General features: G+C 62.9%; 2 protein-coding genes across 4 annotated transcripts; one reads left to right on the top strand and one right to left on the bottom strand.

Moving 5' to 3' along the window:
• The first annotated feature begins 532 nt into the window (after window positions 1–532).
• Window positions 533–5,782, top strand: SPDEF (SAM pointed domain containing ETS transcription factor). Its single transcript, XM_040616891.1, has 5 exons — window positions 533–1,002; window positions 1,968–2,165; window positions 2,257–2,304; window positions 2,721–2,861; window positions 2,962–5,782. The coding sequence occupies exons 1-5, from the start codon at window positions 555–557 to the stop codon at window positions 3,138–3,140; spliced, it is 1,014 nt and encodes a 337-aa protein (XP_040472825.1). The 5' UTR covers window positions 533–554; the 3' UTR covers window positions 3,141–5,782.
• A 1,901-nt stretch (window positions 5,783–7,683) lies between these two features.
• Window positions 7,684–22,981, bottom strand: PACSIN1 (protein kinase C and casein kinase substrate in neurons 1). Of its 3 annotated transcripts, none has more exons than XM_040616888.1 (10): window positions 22,849–22,981; window positions 10,795–10,927; window positions 10,252–10,408; window positions 9,898–10,133; window positions 9,552–9,707; window positions 9,264–9,439; window positions 8,834–8,954; window positions 8,626–8,750; window positions 8,152–8,345; window positions 7,684–7,800 (listed from the first exon to the last, which is right to left on the bottom strand). In XM_040616888.1, exons 2-10 carry the CDS (start codon window positions 10,855–10,857, stop codon window positions 7,691–7,693), a joined length of 1,338 nt encoding a protein of 445 aa, XP_040472822.1. In that variant the 5' UTR covers window positions 10,858–10,927; window positions 22,849–22,981; the 3' UTR covers window positions 7,684–7,690. The 3 variants fall into 3 exon arrangements, with proteins under 3 accessions (XP_040472822.1, XP_040472823.1, XP_040472824.1); XM_040616889.1 differs by lacking the exon at window positions 22,849–22,981 and adding an exon at window positions 17,030–17,139; XM_040616890.1 differs by lacking the exon at window positions 22,849–22,981 and adding an exon at window positions 11,166–11,283.
• Between the last annotated feature and the right edge of the window lie 831 nt (window positions 22,982–23,812).

Genomic DNA, 23,812 nt, shown 5'->3' with positions numbered 1-23,812 from the left:
AGCTGGGTGCTACAGTGCTGGGCTCAGCTCCCAGCCTGAGACAGCCGGGTTTGGGTGCTGTTGTGCTGGGGCATCCTGGGGTGAAAGCAGCAGGTGATGTTTTCCATGTGCAGAAATGTGCCTGGGTGGTTTGGGCATCCTTGGATGCCCACAGGCCACCCCGTGCAGGTGCCTTGGAGCCCCTCCAGCACCCCGCTGCCTCCTGCAAGGGTGCTCAGCACTGGCTGGGACGGATCTGCTGCCAACCTGGTGTGCAATTCCTGGGAAGACCCTAAAAGCCTGCGGTGGTCGGGACATGCTTGTCCCCCAGGCTCCTTGTCCTCCCAAAGCCAGGACAGCCCCCCAGCCCCATGGCTGACCCCCAGCCTGCACTCATCCAGGGGCTCGCAGGGTGCTGGGGGTCTCTTTGGAGGTTTTTTTCCTCTCTAACAGGCTTAGTTCCTCCCTTTGTGCCTGACCGCTGGGCGGGAAGGCAGGAATCGGTGCTGGGGTGAGCCTCTCCTCTCCTTCTCTCCTCCTCTCCGGCAGATTTGGAGCTGGCGCTGAGCAGAGGGATGAGCAGCGCCAGCCCTGGGCTGACCACTCTGCCCCTCCACCGCTTCGCCCGGCCGGACACTGCCCTGCTGCCCACCCCGTGGGACCCCGACACCCAGAGCTGGGGCTGCCCGGACAGCCCCAGCCCCCCTGCCACCCCCGAGCAGCCCCTGCCTGCTTTCTGCCTGCACTACTTCGACATGCTTTACTCGGAGGACATCGCCTGGGCCACCAAGGGCATGGGGGAACCGTCCCCAAGCGGCACCCAGGGGGGGCGAGGGGAGGCGCAGAAGGAGCCGGAGCAATGTCCCATCATTGACAGCCAGGGCTTGGGGCTGGGGGCCGAGGGGGACCTGCAGGCCAGCCTGCACCTGGAGGAGCACTCGCTGGAGCAGGTGCAGAGCATGGTGGTGGGCGAAGTGCTGAAGGACATCGAGACGGCCTGCAAGCTCCTCAACATCGCCGCAGGTGGGTGCCCCCACAGCCCTCCCCGCGGGGGCTGCAGGCAGGATCGGTCCCGCCGTGGGATGCGGTCAGGGAGGGATGCTAAAGCCATACTGCAGCTTGGGGGGTTGCAACCAGGTGCTGGGGTGTGGGGGAGCGTGGCTGCTACCCGGCTCCCCACAGCATCACTCCAGGGCTGGAGTGTTTGCTAACGCCCAGGGATGCCAGCAAAATGCCCCTGCAGCCACAGGGGCTCGGGGTTAAGCTGAGGAGGGGGTTAGCAGAGCTTTACGGTGCTGGGTGCAGGGTGCTGTGCAGAGCCAGGGAGGTGCAGGGACACATCAACCCAACGCTGAGCCTGTCCCCTCCTGTGTGCTGGGTCCCCTCTCCTCCCAGGGCATCCTTACCGAGGTGCTTCTAACCTTGCACACATCTTGGGGAGGGTGTGCAGCAGCAAGGAGCAGACAGTCAGACTTTGATTTTCCTTCTCTCTATCCTGTTTCCTCTGGGACATTAGGAACGGGCGGGAGAGCATGTGGCGTTTTGGACAGCCTGGAGCCAGCTGGCCCTAGCCGAGCTGGGCATGGGGTTGGGTGTGAGGGGAGCAGGACAACCCAGGACCGAGTTCCTTGGGGTATTGCTGCCATAGAGCATTGCTGAGGCATCTTTGGGCATCACTGCCACTGGGCATCCCTGGGGGATTGTCCCTGGGCATCGCTGCTGTGACACAGGCAGTCTCGGAGTGTTTGTGCAGGCTCTGCCACCCACTCCCCTGAAGCATCTGGTGTCCCCTAGGATGGTGCAGGGAGCAAGTGGGGCTGGATGAAGCACCCCAAAGTGAAGGACGTGGCGAGGGGATGGGCCTGTCCCTGGGGTACCAGGGCAGGGTGAGGGTGGGATGCTCCCATCCCGGTGGTGATGCTGGGACTGGTTGCCTGGGGTGAGCTGAATTTTCGCTGTCGCTGGCCACGCTCACCCTCTGCCCCCAGACCCCGTGGACTGGAGCCCCGGCAACGTGCAGAAGTGGATCCTGTGGACGGAGCACCAGTACCGACTGCCGCAGATCGGGAAGTCCTTCCAGGAACTGTCGGGAAAAGACCTGTGTGCCATGTCTGAGGAGCAGTTCTGCCAGCGCTCCCCTGCCTGCGGGGACATCCTGCACGCCCACCTCGACATCTGGAAGTCTGGTAGGTGCCAGGGACTGGGAGGGAGCGGGGGAAGATGGGCGATGCTGTGCAGCTGGAGATGCCCCTCTGACTACCCGCTCCTCCCTTCCAGCCGCCTGGATGAAGGAAAAAGCCACCCCAGGAGGTGAGAGATACTGTGGTGAGTGTTGTGTGGGCTCAGCTCCACTGACCCCGCTTCTGCCTGGCACAGGTCCGGGGTATTTGAGAGGTCGCTGCCTGCTCCATCGCCATGACCTGGAATGTTGCAGCAGCCCCTGAGTGGCTGCATCCCCTCTGCCCCCATGCAGCCCCCAGGCTGTCTGCAAGGTGTAGAGACCCCCACTGGCCCCGTCTCGCACCCTGCACAGCCCTTTGGGGCTGCGCAAGGGCAGGACTGAGCTGTTTTCCCAGCTCCAAGCAAAGCGATGCTTCCAGAGCCAGTGCCTGGGCTGAGCCCCCGGAGACCCACAGGCATCGAGCCGGGATGTCCGATAAGGACCCCTGTGGGTCCCCAGGATGGTGCAAAGCAGCGAGGTCTCTCTCCTCCCGCATCTCACCTGTCCCTTCCCGCGGCAGGAGGTGATGCCGGCTGGGCGGACAGCGAGGTGGACTCGTCCTGCGCCGGCCAACCCATCCACCTCTGGCAGTTCCTCAAGGAGCTGCTGCTGAAACCCCACAACTACGGCCGCTTCATCCGCTGGCTCAACAAGGAGAAAGGTGGGTTGGGCGGGTGCTTTGGCAGCCCCGGGATGGGTGCTGGGGGCAGGGGGGGCAAGTGAGGCTGTAACCGCCCCCCTGTACCCCACTCTCTTCCCAGGAATCTTCAAGATCGAGGACTCGGCACAAGTGGCCCGTCTGTGGGGCATCCGGAAGAACCGCCCGGCCATGAACTACGACAAGCTGAGCCGCTCCATCCGGCAGTATTACAAGAAAGGGATCATCCGGAAACCCGACATCTCCCAGCGCCTCGTCTACCAGTTTGTCCACCCGGTGTGAGCAGCGGTGGCGGGACAGGCTGAGCCCCAGGAGGGACAGGGGACCTTTGTCGCTGCCCTCTGCCTCCCAGCCACAGAAACCATCTTACAGCGCTAAGGACCACAGCTGGGATGCTGAGAGGCTCAACCCCCCCTGGACCTGCTGGCAACAGACCGTGGGACCCCTCTCACCCCCTGGAGGGGAGGGATGAGCCCCCAGCTAAGGCACCCCCACCAATGTGCCCTGGTGTGGGGCAAGGACCGTGCAGAGCCCTCGACTCCCGTCAGCACTCCCAGGGAGGATGGGCACGGAATTTGGGGCTGGTGGAGGAGATATGGGGTTGATCAGGGGCAGATAAAGGCAGATGAATCTGTGGTTGTCATGGGGCTCCCCACAACCTTGGTGCCCTTTGGCAGGGACTGAAGGTGGGAGATTCGTTGGGGTCACCCAGGGGAGGGGCTGGGCGATGCAGGAGTGCTGCCCCCAGGTCTCTCGCCCCCTGGCATGTTGTCCTCTCACCCGCAGCCCCAGGGCATCGTCAGGGCACAGGAGCCAAGGGCACATCCCAGCAGGAGACTTTGATATCCCCTTGGAATCGTGCCCTAGGGCTGCTTGGGGGGGGGACATGACACCATGGGGGCCACCACGCTCCCCTCCAGCCAGAGCCTGGCTGTGGGACCGGCTGCCCTGGTGCCCATCAGCAGTGACCCCCTGGATGCAGTGAGGCAGCTCTGGATTTACCCCAACAAGCAGCTCCTGGCCCTCAGCCCTGTTAAGGGAGGGGGGCAGCGTGGTGGGGGGCTCTCAACCCTCAGCTGCAAAGAAAGGGGCTGCCTGAGCTCTGGGCGTATGGCAGCCGGGCTCGTCCCTCCCTCCCCCCCTCCCTCCTGGGTGCTGGCTGTGGGTGGCTTCACCCCAGCCATTGTTCGGGGAGGACAAAGCCCAGGCGTGAGCTGGGACAATGGCACCCACAGGGACAAGGGCACCCACAGCTGCCCTTGGCTGGGGCCACGCTGACCTGACGGTGCCGGAGCAGCCTGGCACCAGCAGCACCGCAGCACCCAGGGCTGCTGCCTGCCGTGGGAGCTGGGTGCAGGGTAACCCTGCCCCTGGGGGCCACCAGCACCCCCTTGGCATGGGTGCATCCCCCCCTTGGCTTCCTGCTCCGGGACATGCTCAGCTTCCCTCTTCCACAGGGATTTGGGGTTGAAAATGGGCATTTTGCAAAGGGAGCAGCTGTAGAACAGGGGCTGTGCATGCTGGAGCATCCCTGCAGGACTGGGGGGTCCCCCAAGCGGGGGGCACAGGGCCACTCAGAGGCACCCGAAGCCTCCACGTCCTTGACACAGGCCTCTTCCCTTGATTTGGATTTTATTTGGACTGCCTGATTCCAGAGTTTGGGAAAAGGGAGATGGCATGCCATTTCCCTCTGGACAGTAAATCTGAAACGCAACCCACCGAGCCCGGACGGGGACAGCAAACTGGGCATTGCTTAAACTGCATATTTCACAAGAGTCTGAGTTACCTGGCGATGCTGATCTTTTATATTATAATTTTTTTATTTGTTTATTTGCTTTTTGGTTTTGGCTGGCAGCAAATCGTGGTTTAGGTTCAAATGACAAGAATAGATGGGCAGCCCCGGGTACCCATGAGGTGCTTTATGGGAGTTTAAAAGCAAAAAAAAAACCCACTTGGTTCTTGTTCTTTTGTTTTTAACTTAAAATAGCTGCCTGTGACAGCTCCTGCCTTTTTCTTTCCCTTCTGCCTGTTTCATACTGTTTACACGGCAGAGGCACGGACGCGCTTTGGCCAGCCCTGCAAGCATCCCAGCTGGAGGGATGGAGGGCAGCTGGAAGGAGAAGAGCAAGGGAAGGAGGAAAACTGCCTTGGGCTCTGGAAAAGGGGGGGGAAAAAACCCCAAAAAAAAGAAATGGGGAGGAAAAACAAGCTTAAATGTGTCTTGTGATTTCCTGTGCCGGTGCGAGGAGCAGCAGGAGGACGGGTGCTGGTGCCCCAGAGCTCATGTGAAGGCAGGGGGTTGCCCGTCCCTGTGGGGAAGGTGAGCTGGAAGGGTTAAATGGTGAGGAAAGCTGGGGAGGGGGCACCCAAGAACACGGTGCCCCCACGGACAAGGGGATCTGATCCAGCAAAAGTTGCCCACTTCTGCGGGGCTGGCAGCCAGCGCTTCTCCCCAGGCCCCTTCCAGCTCCAGCCCTTAAATAAGGGGAAATAAATTCCTTTTCTCTGCCCCCTCCCCATTAAGTGCCCACACACACACCTCCCAGAGGGTCCCACTGCTCTCTGTGGGGCTGCCCCAGCTCTCTGGGTGGGGGAGAGGGATGGGTGACATGCAAATCGTTTTTCCAAACGGTTTGAAGGCTCGTAGGGAGCCCAAGAGGCTCCGGCCCCTCTGCCAGCGTCAGCTCCCTGCTGGGCATCCCCGGCTCCCCCTTCCCAGGGTGGGGGGCAGCGCTGGGTCAGGGGCTGCTGCTTTTGCTGGTGCTGGGGATGACCCCCAAACCTTCTTTTTCTTCAATCCCCCCATGAGCTTCCCGGGGCTTTGCTCAGCATGTTGGCACGGGAATCCCCAAAGGCAGCGGCTGCTCCCCCCACCCCACAGCCCCCTTGTCCCCCAGGACCCCAGCAATGCATCCGAGCCCCCATCCCGCTGCACCCCAAAGCCTCAGGGTCAGGGTCTCCCTCCCTGGGGTTACAGCAGCTGCAGCTCCCCGGGGTGCAGGGGGCTTGAGTGCCCACCCTGGGGGGGTCCCTGAACCCCAACAGCCACCTCCACGGGGGACAAGAGTGACGCATGGAGGCAAACGAGGACCCAGACCCGAAGGACGCTTACAGAGCTCAGTTATTTTCGCTTGCTGCTTTTTGTTGTATCCACGGTAATACAATCACGAGATATATATATATATATTATATATATACTTCTTAAATTACACAATCAATGTACAAAAAACCGGGGTGCATTGCTGAGACAGGTGGTTGGTTGGGTTTTTTTCTGACTTTTTTTTTTTTCTGGTTGTTTATTTTTTTTCCTATTTGCATACCTAGCAGGGGACGTGGGGCTGGGTGGCTGTCACCCACCGTGCCCAGCACATGGTGCATCTCCTGCCTCTGCCAGAACACTTGATCCCCGAGGCCAAAAAATTCACGAACCAACGGAGGGGGGTAGGAGAGGAGCGTGCAGGAAGGTGATGGCATCAATGCTGCTAAGGGTGACGGTGTGGGAAAAAAATGAGAGATGAGCCATAGGGAAGAGCTCAGGATGGAAAATATGCCTGGGGCAGCGGGGTTGGGGTGACCATGCGGGGTGGCAGCACCCATGGGTGCTGAGGGGATCCCGTCCATGCTGTGGCCCGTTGCAGAGCCCAAGCGCAGGAGGGGTAGAGCCCCTTGGGGAAAAGCAAAGGGCAAAGGCTGCAGCCGTTCCCCTGCTTTGGCGTGTCTTGTTCTCCACCGTCCTCACCAGGCAGCCGCTTTGCTGCCCAGGTGGGGTCTGCTGCCTGCACCAAGCCCTCCTCATCCTCCACCTGGCTGTGGGTCCTGCTGGCACCGTGCAAGGCTGGACGGTGCTTGCCTCCATCCCTGCTCTGCTCCTGCCTCTCTCTTCGGGATGGGGGAAGATGGGGACCGTCCCCAGCAGCATCCAGGCTGGTTCCCGCTGCCCCAGGCTGGGTGTGAAGGTGCTTCCAGCAGCGTTGGGCTGCGATGGCTCCTGGGAGCGCTGGATTTTAGGGCCCATCTCACCCTGGATCTGGTGTGCCTGGATAACTGCCCTCACGAAGGGCAATGCTGCTCCCTGCAGCACACACCGGGCATCAGCTCGGGAGCCTGCGCCTGCTCCAGACACGTTGACAGCCCAGCCATGAGGAAGAGGACGAGGAGGAAGCTGAGGAGATGCCACCAAGCTCCATGGCAGGGCTGGTCCCACCACACCCGGACATCTCCATCTGCCACCATCCTTGCCCAGGGACCTGCCTGCGGATAGGGCCGGGTGGCCGTGGGGCAGGAGGGGACATTTGTCCCCTTCCAGCGGGGAGGGAGGATGAACCAGGGAGAAGAACATGGAAACACCAAAAAAATTGGTGTCGGACTCCAATCCCTCTCAGGTTTTTTGGGGGTGAATTTGATTGGTCCCAGGAGCATCAGCGCCGTGCATTTTGGAACAGTTCCAGCCAATCAGAAGGCGGCTCATGATTTCAGTATCTTTAAAAACCAACCAATCAGGAGCTCTCACTGGTTGGGCTTCAAGATCTTGAGGTATCGGCTTTTTTTTCGCTCGGAAAAAAAAAAAATAATAATAAATCAACTAACGTAGACGAACGGACAACGTCATCTTTCGCTTCACGTTATCTTAGAAGAAGAAGAAAGCGACTATGCAAAATACTCTTCGGAGACAACTCTTAAAAAAATAAAAGCTTGGTCGGAAAATATGTCTGAATCTCTAAGTGTGAGGAGTGAAGGACCAGACGGCAAGATGGCTGGTTGGCTGGTGGAGAGATGGAGACAACGGAGGGTGGATTTATCTGCTGACGGCGACGAGGAGCACACCACAAGACTTAGATTGCCTCCACGTAGTTGGCGGGGTAGAGACCTAGTTGCCCGTTGTCCAAGCGCCCTTTGCACCATCCTTGCTCGTCTTCTTCACCGAGTTTGGTTAGTTCATCACCTGGAGAGGAAGGTGGAAAGGGGAGAGCTCATTGCAGGTGGTGGAGCTTCTTCTACCACCCCGTTTCTCCCTTGGATGGAGCTGCTGAGTGTTTCTAGGACTGATGCTGAGCACCCCAGTTTGCAGGGTAGAAAGAGAAGGGGTGACCCATGAGACCTCATGTACCCTGTCCCACCACCTCTCCAGTCCCACCTGGGTTTGGGTTCATCTTGTGCCTTCCCCTCTCTGCCAGTTCAGCTTTTTGAAGGGCTGGGATAAGCCAGAAATTGAGGGATTTCACACCAAAATGTGGGCGACCCGCAGCTCCGGCAGGCGAGCGCTGGCCGACCCAGCACCGCTGATGGACTGTACCTGCTTTGAAGCTGAGCTCATCCTGCTCCTGCCCGTCGTAGTCGTACAGAGCCCGCACCCGCACGCCCTTCCCCACTGACTCCTCATCGAAGGGGTTGGTGCCGCCGTTGGCCTCGCTGGTGTTGAAGGAGTTGCTGCCTTCGTCGTCGGACCACTCGGCGCTGTAGGTCTGCCCACGGTCGTGGCTGCTCACGCTGGGGTGGGGGCGAAGGAGGGAGAGGGGCTGTCAGAGCGGGCGGGGGGATGGCGGGGTGCTGTGCTGCCAGGAGGACGCCGCAGCTTTCCCGAGGTTACAGGGGAGCGGGAGCTGCAGCGACCACCCCGCTCACAACAGCCCAGCAAGGCACGGAGAGGGGACAGAGCGTAACGGTGGCTGTCACCCAGGAAAGCCCACATCCCCTTGCCTGTCCCCACAGCGCTGGCAATGTTTGCACAGACAAACGCCGTGCCGCTCCCCTCCTCGCCGCCCCTCACCTCCCACGCTCGCCCGCCAGTGCCCCCGTCTCGCCCGTGCTGCTGGTGTTGGTCAGGGTCACCCCCTCGCCCTTCTTCTGCTTCTCCTTCCGTGTTATCGTGTGCGTCAGGTCCGGGTTCCACTCCTGCAAGCACAGAGCAACCAGCCCCTGAGCGCCCAGCTGCCCCGTGGGGCTGCCAGCACCCTGGCCAGGGTCCCCAGCCTCACCTCAAACTGGGGCCAGTTCATGGGCATCCCAGGGCCACTGGTGCTGCGGAACCACCGGAGATCCTCCTGCGCATCCGAGAGGCGGATGGTCTGCTCCAGCTCCCGGTAGACGTTGGCGTAGCTGCAGGGAGAGACGTGGGTCGGGGTGCTGCAGGCGGAAGAGGGGTGACCTGGGGATGGGGTGGGGACATGCCCAGGTTGTGTCACCTCCTACGAGGCACTGGGGAGCACCCGGCTCCTGTGCAGCCCTCCTGCCACTTTGGTACCTCTTAGTGACCATCATGTTGGCCAGAAACCCCTCTCCCTTGTATTGCGGGGGCTGGGCTGTGCTGGAGGCACTTGGTCCCTCCAGAGCTTGGTTTGCTCTCCAGGCAGTGCAAGGAGACCTCACACAGGCGCTTTCTGCCCAGCCAGACCAGGAGGCACCTACCTGCTGCTCTCGGCCAGGTTCAGGTGCCTCTTGATGTCCAGCAGCACTTCCTTGAGGAAGTTGAGCCTCTTCTCCTCAAACTGCTGGCACTGCTCAAAGACCTGCTCCATGCTCTCGATGTACTGCGGGGTGCACTTGTTCAGCTCGTCCAGCACCTTCTCGTACTTCTCCTGAGTCTGCAAAGGCACAGGAGGGTATCGGGGTGCTGAGAGGGTCCGGTTTGTGGACCACCACACTGGGGAGCCCAGATTGAGCCTCTGTGGGTGAAATCAGAGCAGCCCCTCGCACCTTTTGCACGTCTTGCTTGCACTTTTCCACTTTGTCCTGGAGCTTCTTCTGCTGCTCGGGGGTGTTGGACTGCTCCGCCTTGCTGTTGGCTTCCCGGGTCATGGCCAGCTTCTCCTCCTTGCACGCCAGGTGGTAGGCTTTCTTAGCTGTCTCTAGCTGTGGAGAGGAGAGGAGAGGAGAGAGGAGAGGAGAAGACAGATGTCAGAGTAGCAGTCACAGCAGCAGTCACAGCCCCCTGCCCATCCCTCTGCTGCAGGGAGCTGCCACCTGGCTCTCCCAGCCTGGACGGGGCACCCAGAGCTGGAACTGGGAGATGCTCCAGGACATGCTGCGCTTCTCCTCTCACCTCCTTGAGCTTCTTGGCCCAGGGTTTCTGGGCTTTCCGGAAGCCATCCTCAGCCTCCTTGGCCTCCTTGAAGCCTCCCATGATCTGCTTGTGGTAGGCATCTTTCTGCCAGTTCTTGACCTTCTCGAAGTCATCGTTCAGCAGGCTGTTCTTCACCTCCTGGTGCAGCTCACTCACCTTGTCCGCCTCTGTCATGATGGCACCCCACGCCTTCTCCAGGCTGCCATACTGGGGACCTGGGGGGCAGAGGGGACAGCCAAGTGTCACTCCACAGCCCTTACCCTCTCCGCCTCTAGCAGATGAAGTTGTGACAGTGCACGGGGACCCATGGGGACCTTGTGGAAGCCATGGTACCTTTCTCAATGAGCTGCCTCCACCGCTTGGACCAGTCAGTGAGCTGCTGGGCGTAGGACTTCTCGATCTTGGCCCGCTCGTGCACACAGTTCATGAGGTCATTGCAGAGCCGGTGCCCGTCATCAATCCGCTTCACCGTGCGCTTGTAGTTCCCCACCTGGGATGGGGATGGGGATGGGGATGGGGACAGGCAGGTGTGGGAGCTGTGGCCTGATTGCCCAGCTCAGCCCCAGCTGTCCTGGGGTGGGGACAAGGGGGGCACTGGCCACTTTGGGGGTGCAGGGATGGTGCTTTTGTCTTGGGGGTGCTCAAACCCAACTCCTTTTTGTCCCCTCCACTGCTCTGTGCCCCTCGGGGACAGCTGAGGTTGAGACCTCCAGCAGAGCCAGCTCAGACACCCAAACCACCATGGCAGGGATGCCTGCAGGCACAGCTCACTGCGGGAGGGGAGGGCAGCATTGTCCCCCCCGAGCCTGGGGTACGCCCTGGGATGCAGTGACAGTGGCAGGGGCCCCGCGGGAGGAGAGGACAGCCAGGACTCACCTCCCAGAAGCTGTCAGTTGTTTCCTCCGCCGTCGCTGCTGACTCGTCGTAGGAACCCGACATGGCTCCCGGCGCTGCCTTGGGCGTCAGTGCGGGTGCTGGGTGGCTCTTGGGCAAACACCAGCCTCATGCACTGAGGGGAGAAGAGGGGGGAGTCATGGGGGGGGGGGGGGGTGAGCAGGGGACCCCCATCCCTCCTGCCCACAGCACTGCAGGACAAGCATCTGGCTACAGGGGATGGCGATGGGGATGGTGCCCATTCCAGCTCTGGACTCATCCAGTGCCCGCCACGCGCCACCCCCTTGGTGCCATCCAGCCCCCACAAAGGCAGCTGTGCTGGGTGCTGGGAGGGAGGATCGTGGGGAGCTCACCGGCCGGGGGCCTGGCTCAGCACCACGTGTCCCCAGGGAGCTGCTGCACGAGGGGCCATGGCAGGGCTGTGGGAGGGATGCAACGCCTGAAGAAATTCTCGTCCTGATATTCCACCCTAATCCATCCTGATCTTCAGAAAAACGGCATCCCCGGAGCGTCACGTGGCCCCGCTGCATGGCTTAACCCTTTGCCGCTTTGCCGAGAGCCAGGACTGGGAATGGGGATGGTGGGTGACATCGCATGCGGACGGAGAGGGGACCATGGTGGCCATGAGCATCTTCGTCATCCCCATCCTGCCCCGGATTTGGACAGTGCTCCCACAGAAAAGCACTGGGCCTGTACTGCATAGCATCTGCCACCGGGATGGGGACAAAGTGGCCATGAACTGCCCCAGTTTCCTCCTGCTTTGTCCCCAAAAGGGCTGCGGGAGCGGGATGTGGCCATGATCCCCACGTACCAGCCCTTCACCTGGGCAGGTGGAGCGGGCAGTGGGAGACCCGGCCGCCTGCATCCCCCCCTGCACCTGGGAGAGGGCAGTGGGGTGGGAGGGCAGGGCTGGGGGCACGGGGTCCTGGTGCCCTGGTGCCCACCCGTGGGGGATAGTCGGGTGCCCACGCTCTCCAGCTGTGCACACAGCTGGCCGCAAGGAGCCCAGGGGCCAGGGCAGGGCATGGTCCCAGCAGGACAGGGGGCCGAAACGGTTACTGGAGCGCGGCACAGGGCTCGCTGTGCTGGAACTAACAGGGCCTGGCAGGGATTTAGTGATATAACCAGGGAGGCACCAATCCCCGCCGCCCTCCCCAGCCGGTTAAAAATAAACGCGTGACTGTCCCTCGCTCAGCCGCCGAGACGCAGATGGATGGGGGACCGCGGTGGTGCGCAGTGCCAGCACCGTCCCCCCGCAGCCGGCAGCACATGGCGCCCGCGCCCGCCTGGCACCCACGGCACAACCACTGTCCTCCCCACCCGTGAAGGTGCCCAACCCAAACACCCACGGGCTGAGCACCCGGTGGCACAACCCCCAGGGGACCCCGCAGGGCTCTTTGCTTCACTGCAGAGGCTGCGCTGGCACAGCAAAGGCATCCTTGGGGTGACAGCCCCAGCCTGGAGCCAGGAAAGGGACCCTGGAGGGTGGAACGCGCCCACAGCCGGGTCTACCCTGGGACCCATGGGTGCGTGGGCCAGCCCCCACCCAGCCCCAAGCAGCCGAGGCAGTGGGGCACTGCGGGACGTGGCTGCCGCAGCTCCTGCTCCTCACCATTACCTGGTCTGAGCTGCAGCCCAGGGGTTATTTTTGGCTCTGCATCACTTCCCAGCTAACCCTGCCGCCTTGTTGCCTCTCTCCTACCGCGCACCCCCATGCACAGCTGTCCTCGCACCCCCACACACGCGCGTGTGCCCCCAGCCCCGCCAGCGCAGCCCATCGCTTCGCATCGAGGCGGCTGGCGGTGACGCCGGGTGCCCGCAGTGCCAGCGGCTAAGCCGCGGCGTGGCAAGCTGCCAGCCCCAGCCATGTGCTGCCGCTTTGGCACTCACAGCCGAGGGGGGGGCTTCGCTTCCCTCCCCCCAGCCCCACATTTCCACAACGTTGCCAAAGAGAAACCGCAGAGCATTTGGCATCGAGTGATGGTGAAGTTTGGTCCCGGCTCCTGCCCCTGCGTGCCCCTGGGTTGCTCCCACAGCAGCCGCCCCCCTGCATCTCGCTCCCCATCAGCCTGCTGGGCGCTGAGCACTGCCACAGCTCAGCTCACCCCTGACCCTGCGCAGGCAGGAGGCTGCTGCAATGCAGAGGGCTGGCGCTGCCGACGCTGCTGGCACGGGCAGCTGCCCGTAATCCCACAGCCGGCAGCCCTCGCCAGCGGTGCTCTGACCCCAGGCAGGCAGGGACAACCCGGGTTTGTTGTCCCCTGCCCATCGCTTTGGGCCAGCACTGCTCCAGCATCTGCGGTGCCATCCTCCCGCAGCTCCCCAGCACCCGGCAAGGGTGAGAGGGACAAGCCGGGTCCCCCAGGGGGGTCAGCTGAGCCCCTGCCTCTCCTGGGTCCCTTTGCCTTTGCTGTAACATCACCATTAAATGTGCAAACCCCCAGTACGGCAGCCTTGGGGTGCGCTGTTGGGTGGGGGTGCTCCATCCTGGGCCTTGGGGTCCCTGGTGAGGTGCCAGGCACCAGCCCCGGTCCCGGGGAGGCTGCGGCGGGGTGGCACGTTGCTCTCCCTCCAGGTTTCTTGGTTGCCCTGGCCCCAGCACCCCTGCTACAGCCAAAAAGCAGGGATGGGGACGTGATACTGGGAACAGGCAGCTGCCTGCATGTGTCCCCTTCCTGCCTGCTTGCACATCGCCTGAGCCTGGTGGGGACCAGGGGCTTGGAGGGGCTGCAGACCTCCTGCTGTGGGTTCTCCTGCTGCCAAGAGCCCTTTTCCAAGGCAGGATGGTGGCGGATAAGCTGCAAGGAGGGGAGCAGAGCACAGAGCGAGCCTGTGTCCCATCCCGGTCCCCATCCCCTGAGGCAGGAGTGTCACACTCATGGTAACTGTGCATGAGCCCTGCTGTGGGAGGGCAAGTGCTACCGGGGGGAGTCGGTGATTGATTATTGGTGAAGGCATCCAGGGAAGGGGGAAGCCATGCTGGCAGCTGCGCTCCATCTGCAAGAATCAGAGCAAGCAGGGAGCTCCCCGACACCAACCCCGAGCACAAACCGATGCAACGCACGACATTTCCCTGGCGCAAACCCTTCCACAGCTGCAGCATCCCGACACGGAACCGCAGCCTGGCCCGGCCAGTGCTGCCCGAGCCGAGGGTGCTGGGGACCCTCGCTTGCCGGAGCGTGTTTGCTGGGGACGGGATGGTAATTTGCTGCACACTGTTGCCTTGTAGTTACCCGGGGGCTCCCGGCAGTAAAGCCGAGGCTCAGCAGTTGGAAAGGACCCAATGGTCTGAGCCAGTTTTATTGCTATTAAACACTGGGACAGATCTGGCTTGTCAAACCAAACCATCCATGGGGTTGCAATGTGAAATATTTGCTATGGTTTGGCTTCTTTTGTAAGCACGTGAGGCTGAGGATGAGTGCACGGGTTTAGGGGGAGGAAGTCAGCACGGGGTTCAGGTTTTTGGCCACAGGGAAGGTCATTTGCTCTCCCTTATCTTGGCACAGGGCTGGCCGAGGGTCTGTTGGGGGGGTGCAGCACCAAATAAATGCCACCGCGACACACCACTGCTACCACCACATGAAAACCACTCGTGGCAAAAACAAATGGACCAGAAACGGCCAAGAAAACCCAGGGGAGCCTGGTAGCAGCATCTCCCACTGCACCGCGGCACCTCCAGGGCTGCCGTGCTGCTGCATCAGCCGTCAACCTCAACGCCGCATCCACCGCGGGTACCAATGCCCACGTGCTGCTCCTGTTATGGGCAAGTATGGGGGACGAGATGCCCCCGGCACGATGGCAGGTCCTCGGGTGAAGCTGGTGACACCGGTGTGTGCTTTGCAAGAGGCTTTGCAGCTGCAGGAGCTGCCGTCTGGTTCGGGTTTGCTGCTCAGCTTTGACCCAGCCGCGTGGCTGCGGGTTTCCCACTGGACTGGGGCTGATCTGTGCAGCCCACGGAGCTGGGGCAGGGAAAAGTGGGGCTGGCGAGGGGCACAGCCAGGGAGCAAGGAGGGCACAGGGGTTTGGCTGTGGGATGGCTGAACCTTCTCCCGCGCCTGAGCCGATGTGGACCCTGTGAGGAAACGGTTAAGTGGGTGCTGCTGATTCACGCTGGCAGCTGTGGTTCCCGGAGGCAGGAGAAGAGCCGAAGCCAGTGCTGAGGGCTGAGCAGCCTGGAAGGTGTGAGCGACCTGAACACCCATCCTCCCCCCTCAATATCAAACCCAGCTCAAGGCCAGGCGGGAGGTGAGCCCGGACCCTTCCCAAGCTGCCGGCTCCATGCCAGCAGCCTGCAAACAGTTCACGCCAGGGCCCCATCCTGCATCCCACTGCAAAACCCCTCTGGCTGCAGCACAAGCAGGGGCAGAGCCCTGGGGCAACCAGCCAAGCCGTGGCCAGAACCATGGCCAGATGGGAGGGGACGCGCGTGTCCCCCGTATGGCTCGTGCTTCTCCATGGGATTCTGGCCAGGGCAGCTCCGTGCTGCTGGCTTGGACCTGGTGCACAGCACGAGGTGGCTCCGAGGGCGGCAGGTCCCCAGAGGTGGCGCGGTAGGTGACGGTGGGAAACTTCTGGGAGCCACTTTTCCGATGAATCCTGTTCGGGATGCGCCTGTGGCAGCCACCTCATTTCAATCGGGGTCATCTGCATTGACCGGGGGGGGGGGGGGGTCTGAGGATTGGCGGGGGGGCGTTCAGCTGCAACAGGGGCTGCAACAGGGACTTGCTGGAGGACCCTGCCGGGTCAGGGCTTGCAGGCTCCCCAAAGCTGGAGCATTTGCAAAGGAGGTTCAATGATCCAGGAATATTACCGGGAGCCACATGTCGCACCTGCAGACGGGGGGGGGGGGGATGACACCCACCTCGCTGGCCAGGGTGGGGGCCACGTGCCATAGGTGCCACCAGGTTGCAGGAGCATTTGCTCCAAGCCCTGGCAGCAAACGGTTTTGCATTTTGTGCGCACTCTGCAGAAACCTTCCCCGTCCTCCTGTGCTCCCCAAAGTTACCCCACTCCGAGCACAGGGCACCCATCAAAGTCTTCTCAAGATTTTTTGAGCCTTGTGTAAAGATTTCTGGAAATATGCGTGGCGTTTGCAGATAACGTAAGCGTTTCTCTCCAGGGGAGCTCGCAGCCCAGCTCAGGTACAGTGGATGTGCCAGGAATGTGGATGGGCACCACGGTGAGGTGCAGGAGCAGGATTGTTGACCCCATGCATGTGTGCTCAGGCCTGGGGGAGACGGGGCTCAGCCGCAGCTTGTGGGATTTTGACGTGTCTTCCAGCTCTGCAGCTTTTCGCAGCCTGCCGCCTTAGCTTGCCACTGTAAACAAGGATGCTCGGACTCTTGAGCAGGGATTTTTGCGGTCCCAGGAGCAGGGTTTAGGCAAGAATCCAAATTCGAGGTTCGCAATTAAACCGAGAAGTAGCAAACAACAGTGGCGGAGGATACGGCGGTGCCATCCCCTCACTTCTGCATTGGGGAGGGGGGAGACCAGAGCATCACGTGCTGCCAGGGGGTGGGGGAGGGTCCCGTCCTCAGTACCTTGGCGGGACGGACCTGGGGCTGGTTGGGGACAGGAGGCGAACGGGGGTGCCAGGAGCAGGGCAGTGCGGAGGGGACAGCGGGATTTTGGCTGTCTGTGACGGGCAAAGGAGACTTGGAGCCAGAGGGGGCTCCAAGAGGGGGTAGGAAAGCAGGGGGATTGGGCGGGGGCAAGCGGTAATCTGGGGTGCCAATGGCAAAAGGAAGGGCTTCAGATATGGGGGAAGGCACTCATTGGGGCAGGGGGCCAGCGATGACATGGACGGCACAAGTCCCCCCCCATCATTTGCAGCTGGGGAAACTGAGGCACAAAGCCGGGAGTGCAGCAGCGTCGCAGAGCGGGTGTCCCTTGCCCCAGCACCCTGTCGGACACACAGGGGGGGTGAAGGTCATGTCCCCCCCCAGCCTCCCCAGCTTGCAGAAGGGACCAGGGGACACTGTGTCCTGCCAGGGGGGTGCAAACCTACACCATAGTGCCCAGTCCTTGCCCAGCATCCCCCCCTTCTCTCTCTCCACCCCCACAAGCGACCCAGCATCCCACACCCCCACTGCCCCCCTCCCCGCACCCCCATCCCCACCTGCGCAGAGGCCCCACGCAGCCCCCTCCCCACAGGGTACCCCCCCGGCCCCCCTTCCCAGGCTGCCCCCGGCAAAGCCCCGCGGGGGCTGGCGCTTACCTGGGCCGGGCGGCGGGGGGCCGCGGGGGCCCGGGGGCGCACGGCGGGCCGGGCTGCGCTGCGCTGCGCTGCGCTCCGCACCAGCCGGGCAGCAGCGGCAGCGCGCACGGCCGCGGGAGCGCGCCCTGCCTGCAGCCTCCCGTTGCCATGGCAACCGGGGATGGAGCCGCTGCCTGCAAAGGTTGCAAAAATCATCGGGGGTGGGGGTGGGGGGGTGTGGATAGAGGCGGGGGATTGGGCACGCAGCCCCCCAGTTGACCTGCACCCAGCCTGCCCAGGGCGCAGCACCCCATGCAGAGGGGTAGCCCTGTCTGGTGGGTGCTGAGCACCCACCTGGCACCGGGGGCAGGTGCCTGGGGACTGTGCTGTGGGTGAGGGTCTCCGCATGACCGCGGGGGGGCCAGCAGCGGGGGGCTGGAAGGGGCTGGCAGTGGGGTGCCAGGACCCTGCGGTCAGGTGCCTGTGGGTGTCTGGCCCCCGCAGCGCTGCCTGTCACTGCAGGACTCCGTCAGGGCCACAAACAGGCTCCTTCATGCTGGGGGGCTCTTTGGGGAGCTGAGTGAGGATACCCCGGGGTCCTCATCCTGCTGCTCCTTGGGTCCTTGTCCCTCCTGCACAGGACAGGACAGAGCAATGCACTCCCTCCTCTCCTCCCTGGGCTCTCGGCCACCTCCACGGTCCCAGGAAGGGGCTGTGTGGGGGGGTTTAGGGCTGAGCTGCAGCTTTTGCAGAAACAAACACCCCAAAACGCCTTCTGAGAGGCAGCCGGTGCCGCCTCCTTGCCAAATGTGCCAGCTGGGAACAGGCTGGCGGGAGAAGCAGGAAGAATCCTTCCCACCCAGGGAGGCTGGGGAGGGGGGGTGACAGGGACTGCACCTCCCCTAAGGCTTCTTGGAGGCCAGGGAGCCCGGCAGCCCCCTCCCCACTGCCATCTGCCCCCATCCGAGCCCTGGGGGTTCTGCCCAGGGTCACCGGGGCTTAGCACTGGATGGGGGTCCCAGGGGGGAGCAGGAGGCTGGAGCCCTCCCACCCCCCGGCCGGTGCTTTTGGGGAGCTGGGAGGATGCGGGTGAGGGTGGCGACAGGCTGTCCCCCTCCAGCTGTCCCAACGCACCGCGCCTGCATTTCCCCAGCTCACGGGTGATGTCAGGGAAATTAAAAGCCGGCAGGAGACGAGCGCTCCCAGCCAAGTAACCGAAGCTGCCCACAGAAGCTGCCGTAATGAGGCTGCCAGGCCGCTGCCGCCGGGATCGGGTTGCCCAGAGAATGTGACCCAGTCCCGGGGGGCTCCGCAGGCCTCCAGCGCCGGCTCAGCTTTCCCCTAACGAGCACCTTCGACTGCTTAATGAAGCTCGGTGGGGCTCACCATCCTGCCTGCCTTCCGGCTCCTTCCAGCTTCGTGCCATCCGAGCTTGTCTTCCCCCCTCACCGACAGACAGGAAGGCACCCGAAATATTTCATGCCCGGCTGTAGCTGGCAGCAGCGCTCAAGACTCAAGACCCAGGCGATCGAATGCTCCCCAACCCTGACATGGGAGTGGGGATGGACTTCGGTCCCTGCAGGTGCAGGCAGATCTTTGCCCGTTGGCATTTCAGGGCGAGAAACCAAAGGATGCTGATTAACTGGGTAGGATCCTTACATGCAATGAGTTGGCAGTTCTCAGTGCAGGGTGGCTGCAGGTACCGCTGGGCTGTCCCAGCTGCCTTCTGCCCTGACAGCATCCCCGCTGCAGAGGAGCAGATGTGCTCTGCATCAAGCATTGGGTGACAAACACTCAGAGTAGGTTGACAGAGGGACCTCAATGACTTGGGGCGGGGGGGGGGGGGTCCCAGTGCTAATAGCCCATTGCCACCCAGCTTTGTGGCAGGTGTGGTCCACAGAGGTAAGATCAATTCACATCTCCTTCCCTGGCAGCTCGAGCTGCTCCGTGCTGGTAGAAGCAGGAGCCCTGCCTCCACAACACGAGGCTCCCACAACGTCAGCCAGTTCCTTCACCAAAAACTCGGCCACGATGAACTTTTCCCTGGCTCTCACCATCCCACCGCTTACTATTTCCCGCGGTAAGTCATTTCACCTTCTGTAAAATGAGTTTCCTTGTGGGAAGCAGCAGCCAGTATTGGCACGAAATAAGCCCTGATTTATCGGGCCACTTGCCGCTCTGAAATTATGGCTCTTCAAGCACCGCAGCAAACTGAGGAGCAGAGCAAATTAGCCCACACCGTGCTGGCGCAGCTGCCAGCAGCCTGCCTGCGCGGCGAGCCGGTGCGGGCAGCAGAGGAGAGAAATGCCGCCAGCTATCAGCCGCTCTGCCCATCACCCCGCCACGAGTGCCAGCCTTTGCACGAATGCTGGGGGGATTTTCACGCGTGGCCTGCTCCCGTCTGCCTCCCTAGCAAGGAAAGGAAAATGAGTTTCCTGAATCATGGCAGAGCCCCCGGTTATGGTGCTTTCTGCTGAGCTGGCTGGCGTGGGGAGCAATGGGGGAGACCCCAGCCCGTGGGCACTCTGGGGGATACTGCTTGGGGGTAGGGTGGGATCCCAGCATCCCGCTCATCCCGAGCCTGTCCCTGGCCTCCTGCTGCCCCTTCCCACTGATGTCAGGGGCAGAGGAGCCTGAGCTGGGGCTTGCAGGGCTGGATGGGGCCAGTGCCCCCGTGCTCGCCCCATGCCCAGGCTGCACCCTCACCACGTTGTGCCGCAGATCCCAGGAGCCCTCTTGGGCTTGCTGGGAGAAGCAAGCACAGGGCTATTTTGCATCCTTAATTAGCAGCAGAGGATAATTGGCTGCTCTGCAGCAATTACGCAGAAAGGCAGCCATTGTGGAGGGCCCCAGCATGGGGCAGGTGCTGCCAGAAACCCAGCTCCTACCGAAACAATCCCCTTCTTGTCTGCTCGTGACCAGGCTTGGGGCATCCTCCGAGCCCTTCCGGGGAAGGGGATGGGGATGGGACATAAAGGCTCCATTTTTCCTGGGAAACGGTGCAGGCAGCTGCCTGGGAGGAGCCCGTACATATTGCCCATGGCCGCAGCGATGGTGGTGCTGGAGCTTCACCGCCTCCTTCTCCCTGTGCTGTGCCATGCCGAGGGCTGCTGGGTGCTGGCTCGGCCCCTCAGGGAAGCTGCCAGCTGGATGCGGGCTCTCCTTCCCCAAGACCCATCTGCGGAAGCGCGGCAGGGTCCTGTGTTTGCCTTCGAGGTGTTGCACAAACACCAGCCGGGCTGGCCACCCTGTGGGGACAAAGTCTGTCCCTGGGCAGAGCCGCTCGCCAAGGTCTCCTCCTTCTGCTGAGCTGTGCCAGAGGAGCCCAGCTCCATCCCAGCTCCATCCCAGCCGAGCAGCATCGCCTCCTGGCATGGCCAGGGAGACCAGCAGGGTGGGGGACACAGGATTTCCAGCAAGGGGGGTCCCACACAGAGCCAAACCCAGGCTTTGGCTCGCTGCAGGATGTGGCCCTGGTGCAGAGGCACTTCCCTGGCGTTGATGTTCCCTTCCTCGCCTGCCACTGTGCACGTCACTGATGCCTGCCAGCCGCCTTGGGCTTGCCTTCCTCAATCCCTTCGCGGTTAAATCCAGCTCCCATCCTGCTGCAGCCCCTTCAGCGGCTGCGCACCCTGGGGAGAGGCTGGAGAGGAGGGGCTCAGCGCCGGCTGAGGGGGTCATGGATCAGTGCAGACCCCAGAGCAGGGTTAGCACCATCAGCTGAACCGGTAACTGGTGAAATCTCCAGTTTTCTCTGGGCTCCTGCAAAGGGAACACAAAATCCCAGGAGGGGGGAAGGACCCTCAGGGCTTCAGCCAGGGTTGCAGGGTCAGGAGCCACAGCGTGGCACTGAGCTGTGGCTGGGGCCAGCAGTGCAGTCGCCCAGCTGTGCCAGCTGTGCTGCAGCAATGGCCTTGCCCCAGATATTTGGCTTAGGGATGGGGGTTGCCTGGGGAAGGCGGCACGGGAGCCGAGGGAAGCGGGAGCAGTTCGAGGGGCTGCCAGGGCAGCTCTAATCCGTTTAGCGAAGCGCTTGCTTTGCCATTTCCAAGGCAGATGCAAGAGCAGCAAAGAGGAGATGTGGGCAGAGGCGGGCAGCGTGGCAGGACAAGGTGGGCAAAGGCAGAAGGGCAGCTCTCCTGCTCCGTGGGATGAGCCAAGAGATGCATTTCTCCCAGGGGTTGCTGCAATAGTGGCAGCATCCTAGGGGCTGCCATGCGTGCGGGGTCGTCCCCCCAGTTCCATCCCTGTTCTCCGGGAGAGGAAGAAATGAGGTGATAAAACGGTAGCAAAGCCCCAGGATGGCACCGGGCAGCTCCAGGCACCTCGGGATGTGTTGCATCCCTCAGCCCCTCCTGCCCCAGGGCTGCAACAGCCTCCAGCTCTGCCTGAGCAGCTGGAAATTTGCAGGCACAACCCCCAGGTGGGTCCGGGACCCCCCAGCCCCATGCACCCCACAGGGACCCCGCTGCTCCCTCCGGCTTCCTGGGACAGGCATCAATCCCTCTGACCACCCTGCTCACCCTAATGCACCCCCAAAACCACAGCTTTGTTGCCCCGTGTGCCTCCAGAGCTCACACCCTGAGGGCAAATAGGGGCTGGGGGTGGGGGGGGGGGGGGGCTGAGCTCCGAGCCTGCCTGCAGCTGGGGGGGCAGAGCCCCCCGGCAGCACCCAGGCTCAGCTTAAGCCGCCTTTCAGAGCTTCAGCTCCCTGCCAGCTGCTCGGGTGTCAGGGTGCCCGGCCGCGCCCCTGCGGCTGGTGGGATTAGGGAGCTTCAGGGGGGCTCTGCCGTGAGCTCAGCCCTGGAGCACCTGGGAGCTGGGCAGGGGGCTACCGGCGCAGGCTGGACCCCTTCGACCGAGGGCTTGGAGCAGGAGCCTGTGTTTCTTGCCGGGTAAGATGATGCCAAACGTGTCCCGGGGAGGTGGCGGGGGGAAGACGAGCACGGTTGCTGCCAGCCCCCCGACCGCAGGCTGTCCTGGCTGGGGTCCCAGCCCTCCCTTATGCATCCATAGGGGGCTGGAGGGACCCCCTGCCCTGAGCCGAGAGCAGCTGACCCAGCAGCCTGGGGGTACCCCTGGCCCCACAGTCAGTGCGTGGGGCCAGCAGGCCCTCCACCCCAGAAGTCCCCCCACCCCAGAAGCCTCCTGGGAGCCCTGGGTGGGCTCTGGGAGTGACGGGCACTGTACAGAACGGGTCCATGCGAGGGCTGGCATGTGCTGCGTCCCACCAGCCCCACGGTGCCACCTCTCGTGAGACCCCAGAAGCTTTGCCCCCTGCCAGACCCCTGCCAGACCCCTGCCCAGACCCCTGCCAGACCCTCATTGCCGTTTCACACCGGACCCCAGCCCCCCCCAGGAGGTGCAGGCAGCCAGGCAGGGATGTGTGGCACCCACGCTGCTTTCCTGCCCTGCCAGAGATGCCATGAGGCCAGGAAAAACAGGTCAACCCGAAATCTGAGGGGGGGGACCTGGGGTGGATGGTGGCCCCCACTCGGCACAATCTGGCAGATGTTGGAAATCACTTAAAATGGGTCACGGAGCCGCTCTGCCGGAGCAGGTTTCATTTCCCAGCAAGAAGCCACCGGCACAGGGCAGGGACCCATTTCTAGCCCACCACCAGCTGGGGACCACCGGAGGGGGGCTCGGGGTGACGGTGCTGCCAGGGTGCACCGAGTCCCAGCATCCCATCCGCCACCTGGGGACACCGCCACCGTCACCCGCTGTACGCCACCGGCAACCCTCGCCGCGGCAAACCCCGGCCAACCCACCGACGCCAACCTCCCGCCTGGCCGGGAGCCGGCATGGCCCCGAACGTGCCGGCAGCGGCATGGCGGTACCTTTGGGACGTGGGGGACGCCGGGGCCTGGCTGCCTCTCGCCGGGGCTGGCTTTGCTCATCGGCTGGAAGGAAGGTCACGGCAGATGGGGAGGAGGGGGGTAAAGATCAGCGCGGGGATTAGGGAGCCATTTTTAGCCACCCAATCGCCGGCCCAACCCCACGGCTCCTTGGCCGCGCAAGGTGACAATGCCACCCTGGAGGTGGGTGGCAATCAGCCGGCAGCCCCGCCTGGGCCAGCCGGTGGCCGTGACGGGGGTCCCCAGTGTCCCCAGGCTCCCCTGTGCGCTGCCAGCCCCCCTCCCCCCCTTCTCGCAGCCTCCCTTCCCCTCTCCCCATCCCGAGGGGGCTCAGGGGGGCCCCCATGGCAAACCCCCCCAGTGACAAAGCCCCCCCATGGCAAAGCCCCCCCTGGCTCCAATGTTTCCACCATCTGCCACCCATGGAAGCCCACCTGCCGCTCCTGGGGGGCTCAAACTCCCCAGCAGGGCAGGAGCACCCTGGTCTGTGGGGGAGCATTGCATGGGAGGGGGGCTCAGTCCAGCACCCCCCCCCCCCGCACCCTCCCCAGAGCCACCGTGTCCCCGCAGGGCCAGCAGCCTGGCTGGGGAGGGGGCGCTGGGTGGCCCCCACCTGCTGGGGGAAGTGTTTTGGGGTGCGAAGGGGATGCTGGTGACATGGTGTGACATGGAGGGGGTGACACGAGTGGGGACGTGGAAGGGATGTCACGAGTGGGGATGTGGAGGGGGTGACATGGAGGGGGTGACAGGAGTGGGGACATGGAGGGGGTGACACCAGTGGGGATGTGGAGAGGGTGACAGGAGTGGGGACGTGGAGGGGGTGACAGGGAAGGGGTGACACGAGTGGGGATGTGGAGGGGGTGATGTGGAGGGAGTGACACGAGTGGGGACACGGAGGGGGTGACGTGGAGGGGGTGACACCAGCAGGGATGAGTAGGGGGTGACA

Source organism: Falco naumanni, chromosome 17 (genome assembly GCF_017639655.2).
Source record: "Falco naumanni isolate bFalNau1 chromosome 17, bFalNau1.pat, whole genome shotgun sequence".
NCBI lineage: Eukaryota > Metazoa > Chordata > Aves > Falconiformes > Falconidae > Falco > Falco naumanni.
Note: the sequence above shows the minus strand (reverse complement) of the source record. Positions and strands in the feature narration are given on the sequence as shown.